Source organism: Nothobranchius furzeri, chromosome 15 (genome assembly GCF_043380555.1).
Source record: "Nothobranchius furzeri strain GRZ-AD chromosome 15, NfurGRZ-RIMD1, whole genome shotgun sequence".
Lineage (NCBI taxonomy): Eukaryota > Metazoa > Chordata > Actinopteri > Cyprinodontiformes > Nothobranchiidae > Nothobranchius > Nothobranchius furzeri.
The window spans coordinates 58050278-58066424 of record NC_091755.1 but is presented as its reverse complement, the minus strand read 5'-3'; the positions used below and the strand labels follow the sequence as shown (position 1 = coordinate 58066424).

Below are 16147 nucleotides of genomic sequence, written 5' to 3'. Positions count from 1 at the left end.
TTAGGTCAAGCCTAAATATTTAGTTTGCTAAATAAATATTTAATTTAGAGGTAAATATTTATTTAAGAAACTAAATATTTAGGTTGGGCAAAAATATTTAGTTTGTAAAATAAATATTTATTTACTAACACAATTTTTACTTTTTAATATTTTTTATATTTTATTTAAATTTATTTTTAAGACACAATTTATTTTCCATAATATCTCAAATGAAGTTATTTGATCTCCTGGTTCTCCCCCACCTCAAGACCCTCATAGCCCCCTCCTGGACCCCCTGCAGTTTGCCTACAAAGCCAACAGATCTTTATATGATGCCATCAACGTGGCTCTGCAGACCATCAGCACCAGTTCCCCTCAGGGTTGTGTTCGCTCATCTCTCCTCTTCCCCCTACACCAACGGCTGCAAAATAAATATTTAGCTGGGATCTAAATATTTATTTTGGAAATTAAATGCTTAATTAGGAGCAAACGTTTGGATGCTATATATTTAGCTCTAAAATAAATATTTAGTAAGTAAATAAAATATTTTGATTGCTAACAAAATATTTAGTATGGAACCTCAACATTTATAAATGTAGGAATAATACAGTGAAAATTTGATTTTGAAAAACAAAATCCGATTTTTTTTCTCTTATGATGCGCTAAATAACCCAAATTACTGCTTTTAAATTGTGACTGACTTTACAAATGGCACCCAATACTAGATGCCTATTTTGGTCGACCGGCTTTTATTTGGAAAGGAACAAACCAGAAGTAGTACGCTCCTTTATTTGTTTTGACAGCTGGTACTCTGACTCCAACAAGCCGGTGGAGAACAGAAGGAAACGGCGGAGCGCAACGATGGAGCGCTTATAGGAGCTAGAAGGAGAAGAGCATGAAACCAAGTCACCTATATGACCAAAGAAACGAGACCGGCTACGAGCAACGCAAAACTAACCATGCAATTCAAATATAGACGAATTTGAGCCGCCGCCTCTTCTTCAAGGTTACAACGCTTGAAGACGCACCCCACACCTTCTTGACGCAGATCAGCTGGCGCACGTTGGTAGAGAGCGGTCATGTCCGTGGAGGAGCAGGGCTACCCCACCGCGATGCTGCTGGAGGCCAGGCCGGAGTGGCTGCGGGCTGAGATCGAGCGTCTCTGCAGGGAGCTGGCTGAGACCACCAGCGAGAAGATCCAGGCAGCGGAGTACGGGCTGGCGGTGCTGGAGGAGAAGCAGCAACTCAAACAGCAGTACGATGACCTGGAGGTGGAGTATGACTCCGTGAGACAGGAGATGGATCAGCTGAAAGAGGTAGGTTACCTCACGTTGGATTTGCTTATTCTAAACAAACGGTCTGCTTAACCCGCTCCAGCAGTCTGATGAGACCGTTTTATTCAGATGCTTTTGTCGCTGCCTCTCTTGAGCAGTCAGTCATCTTCCCACAAGGTCAAAAATACAAGAGGAGGAAGGGGAGCTTGTGATGTGTGCATCTAACACCCCCACCTCCTCTGTGCGCAGGGAGTCCCTGCATTACACTGCCACTTTTATTTATTTATGCGGCCCCTCTTCAATAATTTGAAAACTGCACTGGTGATCAAATCTAAAGGCAGTTTGCTTTATTTTGAGGACATGTTTGTGCAAATTGTTCTTTAATGTCAGTAACAGAGTTGTTTAAGTTTATTTGTGTCTTCGTTGCATGTACTTGCATGTTGTGGACAGTAGATTGGCCTCCGTTTAGCTCACTCAGAGCCTGAAAACAAGATTTTCTACTTCGGTTGAGGAGGGCGGGGAGTATGTTTGAATTTTGAACCTTCCCGCTCAGAAGAGAGCAAACTGCAGATGAGTTACAAACCTCTGGGAATGGAAAGAATGTTGAGCGTGGTGGTTGACGTGGGCCTCAGAGGCAGATAAAGGATGTGCCTGTTTTTCTCCACAATGGTCCAACTTATTCTCCTTGCTGTCTAATTTTCTCGGAGCAGCAATTTGTCACTGTATTGGGATTTAGATAGAGGGACGTTAACTCTTAAATAATGTTAGACCTTCCTTTATATGGTGCTCTCATCCATTTCTTTTTTCTAGCCACGTTCAAAAGGATGAAAAGGCAGATTCCAGCACTGGCTTGTTCGTGGTTGCTCACATCCTCCTCTGGGGTATCTGCTTCCCTCTGTGTCTCTTCCCTAAAGCTGATGAGACAGCTTACTTCATTGTTCTCTGCATCGTTCCTTGCCAGAAATCTGCTCATAGCCTCCTGGGTTTTTCAGAGACTTGGAAACATTTTCCAGCCCTCTGTTTCTGCGCTTGTCTCTTGTCTTCCGGTGGTCCTCCCTCTTGGGGATGCAGCTTGATTTTTCCCATGCGCTTTTTGGCATGGGAGTTTACTAGGTGACTGAGGACTCACAGCAAAACACCCGGAAGAGAAAAACTATCCTGAAGTGGTCTGAGATGGCTCCAAAGAAACAGCAAGTTCAAAGAAAATAAGGGTGTTCCAGATCTGAGTTTAGATTTGATAAAAATACCAGTAAATAGTCCAAAAGGCGTTTTTTGTTTAAAGATTTTTTCTTTTCCCCTTTCTCTCACCAGAACAGGGTAATGAAGTCAGGTGCATGCTGAAAGCTGCAACAGAGATTTATTTCTAGCTACAGTATTAGTTACACATCTGGGGCTAACCTCTGGAAGTGTTCCCTTATCCCAGACTTCCACAATAGAAAAGATGTAATCACAGGAGAATTACAAATACAGCCTGCCTTCCTCATTTCCATTTTACTGTCTGTGTATGAGAACACCAAAGGGAAGAACTAAAGTACTCATATGAAAGGTAATAGAGTAGCTAGGTGACTGAAACACACCAGGTCAGGGTGTACACATCTACTGTTTATACTGATGACAGTCACGCCCCCAAGACTCTTTTGTCTTGGGAGATTTACAAACATGACAAACACAGGATCCAGTCCACTGACCCTACACCTCTTACTGGTATACACACACACACACACACACACACACACACACACACACACACACACACACACACACACACACACACACACACACACACACACACACACACACACACACACACACACACACACACACACACACACACACACACACACACTCACACACACAACACAAAGATCAAGCATTCAGATTTGTGAATGTGTAAGGACACACACACACACACACACACACACACACACACACACACACACACACACACACACACACACACACACACACACACACACACACACACACACACACACACACGGACTGTCACAGGACTCTTGGACTTGTAAACCATTGCCACCCGTGCTGTCGTAGAGGCAGGAAGATGGAGGAATGCCTTGTGTTGCTGTTGCTTAGCAACCAGCCCTGCTCTGTGCCTTCATTTGAGCTGCCGTTCTGCCTCCTCAGCAGGTGCTGCAGTGGGAGTATGGTTTCAGATAAAGGCTGAAGAATAAATTAGGGCTTAACCTATCAAATATGAGACTTTTGGCTGCAAGCAAAATGTATTCACGTAGTATTGTTGACATCTGCATCGTTTAAACAGATTTAACATATTTAGCTAGTTTTCTCCTCTTCTCTTGATTTCAGGCATTAGTCATTTGTAACAATGCACATCAATTCTACCAATCTATTTGTTTCTTCTAACATTAGTTCCTTGAAAGCATCAGTTTGCTTGCATGTGGTGCCAGCTGATATTGCCTTGTAGTCCGGATCTGCTGCAGTATTCTGATCCATCTGCTACATTATACTGAAAGCCAGCCACTTGGTTTTGGGCCCATGTGCTGCTGTCAGTAGAAATGGACTGTGAACCTGATAACCAATAGTGTGTGATCGGGCATCCTGCCCTCAGTGTGATAATCATCCTGGAGGATGCTGGTTTGGATCTGACCGAGCAGCCGTGTGGATTTCAACTGCAGAATTTTGATCATGAGGCGATGCAGCTCATGAAAAAGTACAACGCCCCAGCAGTGGAAGAGTGGGTGTCGGTGTTGGCCATACATTTATTTTAGCCAATCACAGGAGCCATCCTGTCACACACCCCCAGCGCAGTTAGACTCAGCGCTGTGCTCGATGTTTCAGTCTTATTTGGTTTATATGAAACTCGTGATGAGCGCCGTGAACACAAAGATGAAACCGGGCTAATTTAATCATCTTTACATTTTGTTCCTGAGAATGTTTGAGAACTTTGAGTTCATCTGGTTATTGTTGTGCTGCAGGCCTGCTGCACGTATTTCAGACTCCATCCCCACTCTGATTCTCTTCCTGCCTTAACAGATCTCCAATCAGCAAAGCAGCAGCTGTTCAATTCAGTCACACAATCAAACTATCAATGTGAGCTCACACAAACCTGGAGCTTCTGTGATGGTCCTTTGTGTATTCCGACCCTCTGGTTAACTGGTTTGGAGCTGTCACAGACATAAAGATGGGCAAATGGCAGCAGAACACAGCGTATGACAAAGGAAAGCTTGAGAGTGACTTTCCATTGTTGATGCTTTTGAAAGGGCTGGTTACTTTTGTCTCTTGAAAAGGAAAACAACTAAAGCACAAATCCTAGTTCTCCTAAGCAAAGTGATCTGGTCAGACTCCTCGTCTCTGATGTTTTATGGGCTGGATGATGATTGGACGTCAGTAGAAAATACAAGAAGGACACAAAGCCCATCTGGTCTTTTATACAAGGAGTCAAAAAGTCATTTTCATTCAATGGATGTGCTCCACCAACCTAGATCTAATCACTAGCTGTTTCTCTTTCCCTTCTTAGCTAGATACCCTGAACATCCCAGCAGCTTTCAGAGCTCCTGATTCAATCACCATCTTGTTCTTGTGGTTTTTGATCTATTACCACTTGTGTTATTTAGTCTAATGTATGCTAAGTCATCGGTATTGTTGGAGCTTTTTAGACCTGGTTTTTGCTCATAGCTTTTTTACCAAATAGCGGTGATGCAGTTAAGGGGTAATCTTTTCTAAATGGCACTAAATAAAGGCCCAAATCCCCTACCCTCTGACCGTAAGAGGATGAATCCCAGCCGCTATGCGCAGGGCTTACGGTGGTCTGGGAGTCTGCCAGGCCCACTCACTAGCAGCTTCCAGAGACAGAGACAGGTACATGTTAATGGGGAGACCTACTGCAATGGCTGCCAGGCCTGCTGACCTGATCTTGGTGAAGATGTTTGTAAAGCAACCCACAAGCAGCTTTCTATGTATGTTACCAGTTTTACACACGCATGTTTGTCTACAAGACCCTTCACACAAATGACTGTTGCTCCGTAATGATGACTGAACCAGTTTAGGTGAAATGGTCCACTGGTAGTCCTGAATGGTTTTGTAGGCATCAGCTGTGGGCTTGATAAACAAAATGCCATCAGTACATCCACAGTTCAAGCAGGGGTCAGGTTTGCTCTAAAGAATGAGTGGAAGGATGTTTGAATGACCCATTGTTCCTTGGGTTATTTATGACTATGCTTCACCTCATGAGCGTTCAGCTAAGGTCCGCATGTATGAAGCGTTGTGATGGCTGAGTAGGATCATGATTCTGCTACTACTATAATCCAGTTACTGAAGACTATGGGTTGGATCAGGCTTAAAGCAGAGCATGAGGTCATTGTAGTAACTGTGACGAGACAACAAGCTTCACTCAGGCAAAGGTCAGAGTCCTGTTTTCCTTCTTTGGAGCTACGCTCTGATTATAAACGGATACAAAACTCTCAGTGTTAAGGCATGGGACAGAGCTACATGTGAAAGAAACACAATGGATCCTTACACTCACACAAACCCTTCTCTTTTCTATTGTGTGTTTGTTTTACAACCGTACGATTGTTGAGTTCACCATCATCCCAGCTGGCTCACGTTAGGATCTGATTGGTAACGTGCGAACCAGAGAAGCATGTTGGTAGAGCTTTGTGATTGTTATGTACTCCGCCTGCATCATCCCTTAAATAGGGGCCATGGATTACTTTTGTATCAGATTTACCACAAAACCTCCCTGTTATCGTCTCTGTAGAGTCTAAACAGCATGAGCAACATAATGACACCCTCATGTTGCAGCTTTGTTTGATTATAACTCTTATCTTAATCACAAGAACTCTTGCTTAGGTCTCCCTCAAATCTGTCCTCTTCCTTCGATTGAAATGAAGTCGAACTTCCCCTTCCCCCAGTTCCTCATCCTGTTTTCCTCTGAGGAGTCCTTTTATAGCAGCAGATGAAATATGGCGCAGCATCAGCCCGGGTATTTTTTAGTAGATCAGAGGAAGTGACCACATGTGGTTCATCTGTTCCGTTGGTTAATTATTTTTAATTCAAGATGCGATATACTTCTTTTTTTTTAATGAGCAACTTTTTTTGTTTCTTTTGGTGTGTTGAAACGATGAAATTTTTTCTAAATCTGTCAAATTTTTTCAGGTTGCTTCATCATCCCAGTTTTTGAGATTTCACGAGGTAATTTTATGTTGAAAGGGTCACATAATCCTTTAAAAACCAGAGGAGCTACTGCTGCACACTCCACATGTGTGACCATAAGGACTAAACTTGGGGTTGCTGCTAGCAGACAGATGGTGTGTGCCCCACCCCACCCTTAAACGGGCTTGACATGCTCCACCCATATCATCCCACCACTTAACAGGAGTTCTGTTTTGGAGTACTGTTTTTTTTTATTTGAACGATCAGACTAGATGATACATCTGTAAACAGATGTCGGTCTGTTATATGGTTACGTCCTGACTCGTCCATCTTGTTATCTGCTGAAAAATGGTTTTCCTTTGTGGCTTTAAGTAATTAAACCAGAGGGTACGTTTTTCAGAAGGATCCCGTTTTAATAGACCGTCTATTCAAACATTGTAGCAAACCCAATTTCAAAGGGTCGTCCTTTCGCCCTGGGGTCTCTTTTTGCTTCAACACCACTGTGCAATCCGAAAACAGCAGTGTGTCTACATTCTTCCCACACATTACGCCCACTCCTTGTCACCTTCCTCCCTTCCCCCTCCTCTTCTCTCTGCTTCCCCAGGCTTGTGGGTCTGGTTCCCCTCCGTTACAGTCAGCTGTACCTACCTTTTATGGACGCTGTATATAGAACCACTTAGATATAGCTGTTTGGAAGAGGAGTGGAAAATTTAATAAAAGGTGGGTGTTGGCTGTAATGCAGCAATGGTATATTTTTGAGGTGGAGACATAAAAAGAAGTGGCATTTTAATTGGATGTGTGCCAAACTCTCAGGGGCCCTCGAGAAAGCAGACAGAGAAAGGGAAATGAGGTTGGAGGGAGGGTCAATGAGCAGTGCATGGATTTCCTGTGGGAGCAAACTTGTTTTTCTTGATGGGAGACAAATGAGGGTTCCTCTATCAGCTGGCCCAATCAGATTAAAGGTCTGACGTATTGTCACACAGGGTCTAAAGCATAGCAGACAGGCTTTAAATAAAAACACCACCGTCTAAAGCAGGGGCAGACAACTCCCTTCTCCAAAGGCTAGTTTTAGTTGTTTCCCTGCTTCAACACATCTGATTTTAATCAACACAGGAGAAAAGCTGCAAGACCAAATCTACAGAACAAGCTAGCTTTTAAATACAAACACAGCCACAACTTAACCCTCCCACAAGGCATCATCCCTGGGTCACGTCCACCAGAACCAGAAACTCCCATTGTCACAGTAATGGAGAGGGCGCTAAACAGCGGTCGCCATTTTCTAAGTGTTAAGGGGATTCGTTTTGGTGGCCTAAGGATCTGGCCTCTGCTCTTTGCAGGTGATGTGGTCCTGTTGGCTTCATCAGACGGTGATCTCCAGCTTTCGCCGGAGCGGTTCGCAGTCGAGTGTGCAGCGGCTGGGATGAGAATCAGCTCATCTAAATCCGAGACCATGGTCTTGAATCGGAAAAGGGTAGAATGCCTTCTCCGGGGTCAGGGGGGAGGTCCTTTCTCAGGTGGAGGAGTTTAAGTATCTCGGGTCTTGTTCACGAATGAGGGAAAATTGGAGCGTGAGATCGATAGGCAGATTGGTGCTGCATCGGCAGTGATGTGGGTGTTGTACCAATCTGTTGTGGTGAAGTGTGAGTTGAGATGGAAGGCAAAGCTCTTGATTTACCGGTTGATCTATGTTTGTATATCCTCACCAATGGTCACAAGATTTGGGTAGCGACTGAAAGAACGAGACTGTAGATAACAAGTGACTGAGTAGAGATAGGCTGAGAAGCTCGGTCATCTGAGAGAGGCTCAGAGTAGACCTGCTGCCCCTCCACATCGAGAGGAGCCAGTTGAGGTGGCTCAGCATCTAGTTGGAATACCTCCTGGATGCCTCCCTGGTGAGGTTTTCTGGGCACATCCAACTGGGAGAAGATCCAAGGGAAGACCCAGGACACGCTGAGGGACTATGTCTCTCGGCTGGCCAGGGAATGCCTTAGGACTCCCCTGGAGGAGCTGGCCTAAGTGGCTGAGGAGAGGGAAGTCTGGGCCTCTCGGCTTAGGCTGCTGCCCCCGTGACCCAACTTTGGATAAGCAGTTAAAAATGGATGGATGGATGGATGAGAAAGAACCATTTCAATATTTGTTTTTATCTCCAGAATATATTGATAGCTAACTACTATGTTAAAATGTTGTTGTATGTATACTGCAGGACTTAAGATGTACTGAGATATTTTCCATTATAAGTGCATAGTGGTGACGAGGTCACAGACCCCCCACATTATTCTTTGCAAACTGGCTTACTCTGACACTGGGCCTTACTGCCCCAAGAGTCTGCTGCATAGGAACATAGGTGCAGAACTGAGTTTTTGTAAATGACATTTTTGGCATTAGCTGGAGCATGACTGTCCTAGAGGTGGTAGAGAGAATCAAGAAGAGTTAATAGGTGTGTTCAAATGTAAACATGTAAGGTTTTTAAATATAAAAGCTACAGAGAGATGCTAATCTGTTTTTGAATCTCTCCTGATGGTCTTCAGCAGAAGAGTCCAAGATGATGGTGGGTGATGAGGCCTGTATATAACCTCAGACAGCTATGTTTATGTTTATGTTTATGTGCTTAGCAGACGCTTTTACCCAAAGCGACTTACATTTTTTTTTTAACCTATAGGGCATGTTGTGATCTGTGGGGGAAACCGGAGCACCCGGAGAAAACCCACGCATGCATGGGGAGAACACGCAACTCCACGCAGAAAGGCCGCAGCCGAGTTTTGAACCTGCGACCTTCGTGTTGCGAGGCAACAGTGCTAACCACTGCGCACCATGCTAGGTTTGGACATTGAGCTAAATGCATAATGTCCAAACCTTCTCCTGTTACTGTAAAAATGCATCTGTTATTGCAGTCTTCTTTGAATGAGCATAAAATCGTCTGCATCTGAGTCCTCAGATATGTAAATATTGTAATAAATGACTGCTCATGGACCCTCCTGCAGGCCCAGCTGCTAAGCTGGTGATTAATGTCAGAAGCAACAAAAGGCGTTTCCTGTGGAAATCAGACGTGAAGCTCTAAAGGAGGGGCATCAGCTGGTTCTTGTGTTAATATAGACCTCAGATAGGAGAGGTCTAGAGGAGGGGAAGCGGTTGCTCTTGCTGCAAGCCTCTCTTACAACCATCTGCACACCCCTTGCTTTGCCCTAACTGACCGCCTTTCGCTCTGTCACTGTAATTGGCCTAGTAACCATAACAACAGTCATTCCCCTGGGGAGCGGGCACGTGGACCTGGGAGATCTCATCCAGACAGATTGCCTGGCAGAAAGGGGAACCGACTGGCCGACCACGAGCAGGCAGCTGATAAGGCTGTCTTTGCATTGCAAATGACTGAGGTTGTGAATGCACAGAGCTGGTTTCTGTTGGAGAGCTGCAGGACGAAAAGTGATAAAGAAAGCAGATTCAGGCTCAGGCGCTGCTGTGGTGTGGTGCTGTAGTGTCGAGGGGCCCTTTTGAACTCTTTCCCCTGAGGCCTCTGAGGCTTTCCTCCACACTGTAGCAGATGAACAATAGTTGGGGAGAAACAGATGCTTCCTTTGGATTAAAAGACTCCTTGGACTGAATGCTTTTCAATCATTGTGTGGTTATACTTCTCCAGGCTTAAGAGAACCAAACACACGAAAAAATGAATGTAACTAAAACAAAGAATACATCTCAGAAATGTCTTAACTCAGCAACCATCTAGTATTTCTCTTATGGATGCCGAGAAAGTACATTTACCTCACTCTTTGCTTGTCCTCCTCATGTGTTTTCTTCTTATATGTTTTTCTGCCCAAGGCTTTAAAAGCTGCCCTGTTATGAGCATAATTACTTTTCTTTTTACTCTGTGGTGTCACAGGAGGCTGCTGGTGAACACAGAGCAGAGCCTGAACCAGAGAGGGAAAGCTCACACGTCTGCAGGTGTTTCACCTTTATACAACGAATATAATTTATTTTGTAAACTTTATTTTCTCCCCCCTACCTGAATTGCTAAAAATGGTGCTTCATTTTAAAGCATGCATGTTTATTTGCATGTCTGGTACTATTTTGAGACTGTTCTTATGGCTAACAGACCTAATCAGTTTAGTAAAGAGTCTGGCAAGAGATCTTCTTCTAATAACCACCATTTCTGTCATGTTGTTTTTCTTCTCCTTTTTGCCTGAAACACACTAGTCCCATCTATCAGGTTCAGCTTCGTGGTTCCTTTAGTGGGTTTGTACCTGTAGGTCTCAGGAGTAAACCAGTCCAACAAGTCCACTTGATGCAAGAAACAAGATTTTTCTTTTCTTTTCTTTTCTTGACCTTTGCTGCATAGACACCATGACTCCTGCTTGCCCTTGTGTGTGAGCAGCATTCAGCTCAGGCTGAGCCGGTGAGGTTTTAACCCTCTCCTCATTTTTAGAAGCAGGAGCATCACAGCAGAGCTAGAGTACTGCAGCAGAGCTGACTGCAGGGCACGCAGTTAGAATCGTAAATGTGTGTTTTGAGTCTGTTAGCCCAGGCTTCTTTGTGTGTGTGTGTGTGTGTGTGTGTGTGTGTGTGTGTGTGTGTGTGCGTGCGTGCGTGTGCGTGTGTGTGTGTGTTGTGTGTGTGTGTGTGTGTGTGTGTGTGTGTGTGTGTGTGAGAGAGAGAGAGAATAATAGCCCAACGGCTCTTCTATGCAGTGTCAGTGTGGCCCGGTGCTAGGAAACAGCTCTTACCTCCTTTATTAGAATTTCTCACCTTCCTTTTCTTCTGCTTTCATTTAGTCTGTTATTTTAACACTTTTCATTTGTCTGAGTGTTAAAAGTATCGGGATTCTCTTCATGTTAATTAAGAAGAGCTGCTTTTGTTTTTCTGTAACAAGACATTTGAGCCACAGATCATAAGAAATTGCCAGTGCACCAGAATCTCCATGGATTCGGTTAAGGGTGACGGTAACCTGTCATGTTAATTCCACTTCACTTCCCACTGAAGAGTAAGGTCTAGAGTAAATAATTAGCTTCTGTGTTTGTCATTATAGCAAATGTCAGGGGCTTGTGGAGCAGCAGCAGCAGTCTGAGTAAACCTCAGGTCTGCATCCCTTACAGACTTGTGTCATACAGCCTGTTTAACACAGAAATAACACGCGGCGCCTCTACACCCGACAGATAAATTACTGAGGCGTTTGTCGCTGATTAGTGGGTCATCCTCTGGAAACCGCGAGCATGTTGGATGCATTTTAACCTCAAGAGATTGGCATTGTTGATCTTGGATGGCTAAATTTAGACTCAAGACAGTTCTCAGAGCAATTTGTCTTTTCTGCTCAGTGGCCTGTGAGTTGACTTGCAGAGGGGGAAAATGAGCATGACTGTTTATCATCGCCTCCTTCAGCTCCACGTGAGCCGAGACTCACGAGGCTGGAGAACCCGTTCAGAGAATGTGTGTGGTTTCTTCTTGCTTCATCTTTCTCCTTCTGCAGTAGGTCACAGGGAGAGTCCTAAAAACTGATTGGTCTTCAGCGTTGCTGAATCACGTGTGGGTTAACCCCAGCACTTGGGCCATCTGCGAATGAGTAATGCAGCACAGAGTTATTGTTCAGTGTTGGCCAGGATGTCATGGCCCAAGAATGCTGCTGAGGAAACCGAAAAGCTCCATTTCACATCAGCTCACACTCTTCTACACGTCCTGCCAATATGTTCTTGTATCACATAACTGGATGTAAGGCTAGCTTGTTATATCATACCTGACATCCTACAGCTAGATATCCCTAACCCTTAGAAGGTGTTACCTTAACTTACACAAACATGGATTTCATTCCTGGATCAAGGCCACTGCTTCTCTTCTCATTAAAATCATTTCTCCATCTCCCTTCTCATAACTTTGAACACATTCTGTGCAAAATGACAACTACTTCAATTTAAGGTAACAGCACAAGTGCCATATTTATTTAGTCTCCAATAGCAGCTGAATCTCATTCTCCTTTTTCTAAGATGTATGTATTAGTTCATCATGCAGTTTTTTTTAATTCTGTATTTTGCAGCTATGGTGATAAAATATTTAAAAAGATCTTCAGATGGTGAGGATGCTTGACTCGCACCAGAGTCAGAGGACACCAAAGCGCTTTACACTACAGTGTATCATTCATCCATTCACACACTGAAGTGATGAGCCACAGTGTAGCCACAGCTGCACTGGGGCACACTGACAGAGGCAAGGCTGCTTAGCACAAGCAGGGGCGGATTTAGGACTGAAGAAGATCTGGGGCTTAAGGCCTAGTCCACACGTAGCCGGGTTTTTTTGAAAACGAATATCCGCCCCTCCAAAAACTTGCATCCACACCACCTCGTTTTAAAAACAAACTCTGTCCACACGTACCCGGATAAATACGTTGTTAAGGACATGCCAGACCTGTAGGCGGCAGTACTTCCCCCGTTCTTAACCTCGTCCTTCGTCTGTGGTCTTCCGCAAGGAGCAGTAATTCCGCTTGCAAAAACAAAAAAGCAGAAAGCGCTTGGACAATTGATGGATCGGGTAGTGACAGAGCGCAGCTGAGGGCTTCCATGCTGTCGGCTAGTGTAAACACAGGTCGCACACGTGATGTCAGCATTTTTTTGTCGCGGAAAGTGACGTTGCGGACCTTAAAACTCCGGTTTTGTCCGTCCACACGCAGACACCCAAAACGGAGAAAACGCAGATCTTCACTTTGGCCGGAGTTTTTAAAAAGATCCGTTTTCGTGTGAAAAAACTCCGTTTTCGTGTGGATGACAGGCCAAAACTTAGAAAAATATCTACGTTTTGGCAGATCCCCGGTTACGTGTGGACAGGGCCTAACACACACACACACATGCGCACACACACACACGTGACGCACTAGTCAACATCATATATGTGTCTTGTACCACATAATTTTAAATCTGAAGCAATCATTTAGATAAATACTGCCCCCTATCGTCAGGGAAACTACACACTGTCACTTTAAGGTGTGAAACACAAAAAACATTTTTACAATCATATTCCTGATTCTAATCGATCACATTTACAAGACTCCAACTAGAGACCACTGCAAATGTATTGATTACACGAGTAATCCACAACCTTTAATGGTATACCAGTAATATGGAACATCCCTATTTTTCTCACATAATGTAGAAAACTAGACAAAACACTGTAGTAAGTATGCGAGGACTTTATGTGGTGCAAAAACAGGAGCAAGAACCAAATTCTTCTTGATTGATGTCAAAGTGGAACTTCAACTTTTTCCATCTGTTTTCATTCACTTATCAGGGCCCGGGTTGTAGGGGTAGAGTAGCATCCCTACAGAGACGCCTATACAGTCCTCTCCCCAGCAACCTCCATCGGGGGAACCAGTGGAACCCCGAGGCGTTCCCTGGTCAGAAGGGCTGCACAATACATTGCAAATGTATCGTCATCGCGATATCAGCATATCGCAAACAACTGAAAAAAACTCAATAAATGGTCAGCTCAAGTGTTTGCTACACGTAATGCATTTTGTCAATCAGATAGAAGCAAGAAGTTGTCTCCACTCTGCGGAGGAAAATCATTTCAGCTGCTTGTGTTCATGATTTTGTACTTTTGGACATTATTTAAAGCTCATGACCATAGGTGATGGTTAGGATGAATGTCACTCGGTAACTTTAGGGCTTCAACCTTATTTCACGTTAAACCATGACAATGGCAGTGTTGACTCAGAGTTGTGTCATTCTAATTTTGGGCATTCTGGACACTTTTCAGGTACAGTTTCTAGAAAGGAACATGGCTCAATTCAGCTGCAGCAAATTCATGGTCATAGTTGTCCCTGCAGTTGCTGGTTCCTATGGTGTGTAGTTTCTCTCTGGTTCCCCATCTAGCTTTCCTTTGTGGTGAGTCAATTATGTAAATACTGCAGGGTACCAGGGTTCTGCTGTAGATGAGCAACTAGTTTCTTTACCGTCTGAAACACAAATGCAAGCTGCCGTTGTTCTGTATGATGCACTTTGGGTCATAGGTTAGGTGACAGGTGACATCATCATTTTGAAAAGGATTTGATTAATGCCTGTCTAAAGGAAAATGCAACAGTGGCATTTCAAAATTCTCTGCAAGTGATGAGTTTTAAATACCGTTTTAATAGAATTTGCCAGTCCCGAGTCACCATTTCCACGTGGACAGCTCCTTTGTTTGATGTTGCATTAGATCCAGGCTGCTAGACCACAGGCGGCTGAGTCAAAGCTTTAGTAGCAAGCTGAGAAGAGCCTCACCAGAGTCAGAACAATCTCCATCATTAACGTTTGTTGCTAGGTTTTATTTCTGCAGCAAGGTTTGGCTAAACAACTCACTCAGACTTCCTGAAATGCTGCTGACCCCGGTGTTCAGCTTTTTTAATAATGTGGCCATTCTCATTATCTGCCTTTTCATGGAACTGCAGTAATGGTGTATTCAGAGACCCCATTATCACTCACTCTCCATCCCACACAAACACTCGTCTATGCCAACAGTCCTGGAACTGAAAATAGCTCTGTCGATATAACCTTGAGCTCTGCCGTTCTGAGTTCAGCTTTATTGATCTGTTTGCCGTACCTGTCTAACCAAAAGCCCAGCTCCCCATCTTTATTTGCCTCCAAGAGAGCAGAGTAGAAGGTGTCAGAGTTATCAGGGAACTGTGTAGCCTTTGTGTTTTCTGCTCTAGCATTCCTGGTGAGCACAGAGCTGTAGTCTTTCAGCAGCTTGTGTTAAGCTGGGATCTAAAGAGTGAACCATCAGCACATTTTATTTTAAAGATTACATCTTTAGTTCTAATAGATGTCTGAATTTATCTGTTAGGTGTCACCCTAAACAGAAGCAGTGCCTAGTGGTGCGAGTGTCTGCCATGGGATGGGAGATCGGGGTTCAAATCCACGGTCGGGTCATACCAAAGACCTTAAAAATGGGACCAATGCCTCCCTCCTTGACACTCAGCTTTAAGGGGTTGGATTGGGGGTTAATCCACCAAATAGTTCCCAAGTGCAGCCACTGCTGCAGCTCACTGCTCCCCACGGGGATGGGTCAAACGTGGAGATGTAATTTCACCAGTGTGTGATGATGACTAATGGGACTTTATGTTGGCTTCGTAATAAAACACAATAATAGCTCCCTCTCGTACACCCACACAGCACTCTGCTTTGGTCACCCGGGTACGTAGAGTGAAAATAACATGAGGAAGTCATGAAGTCATCCTACTGACAGCTTTCATAAGATCAGACTTATGGACTCCTTATTCAGTCGTCAGTCACATGAAGCTTTATGGTCACAGTGATTGTGAACTCTGGTCTCTGATTCACAGACTACGGTATAAAACCCAGACCAGCAGGATGGTTATTCTTGCCTAAGAGTGAGCCGTTAGATTATGTTTTGTTTGTGCAACTTAAGTTTGTCCCTTTAATGTCTCTGTAGCTTAGTCTCTCCTCCCCACACTATGTTTATATGCATTTTAACAGTGGTTTAGTTAATACACATTATCAGTGCAACTCTGTGATGTCCTGTGTCATTCTTCGGTCATAAAGCCATCAAGTAGTGATAGCACACAAGAAGTTCCATGAGGAGATAAGTGTAATAAATGCCTGACTTTTTCTCTACTGCCTACTGTCACCATCTCTGAGGAGTTCCAGTCCACAAACCTGACTTTGATTAGCTAGACAAGAGGTTAGCAATCCCCCGATCAAACGTCCAACAGCCGACATATGGCTTGCTGAAGATGGTTTCTCAATGATGTGGGCTTCTGACTGTGAGATTATGGGCTCTGTCACGTGTGTCCT

General features: G+C 44.1%; 1 protein-coding gene across 1 annotated transcript in view; it reads left to right on the top strand.

Moving 5' to 3' along the window:
* Positions 1 to 830: 830 nt before the first annotated feature.
* The window catches only part of LOC107391104 (protein bicaudal D homolog 2), a 40292-nt gene continuing 24975 nt past the window's right edge, over positions 831 to 16147 (top strand). The window contains exon 1 of the mRNA XM_015968181.3: positions 831 to 1295. Coding sequence (XP_015823667.3) covers positions 1059 to 1295 — 237 coding nt within the window. The 5' untranslated portion in view covers positions 831 to 1058. The remainder of the gene's footprint in view (positions 1296 to 16147) is intronic.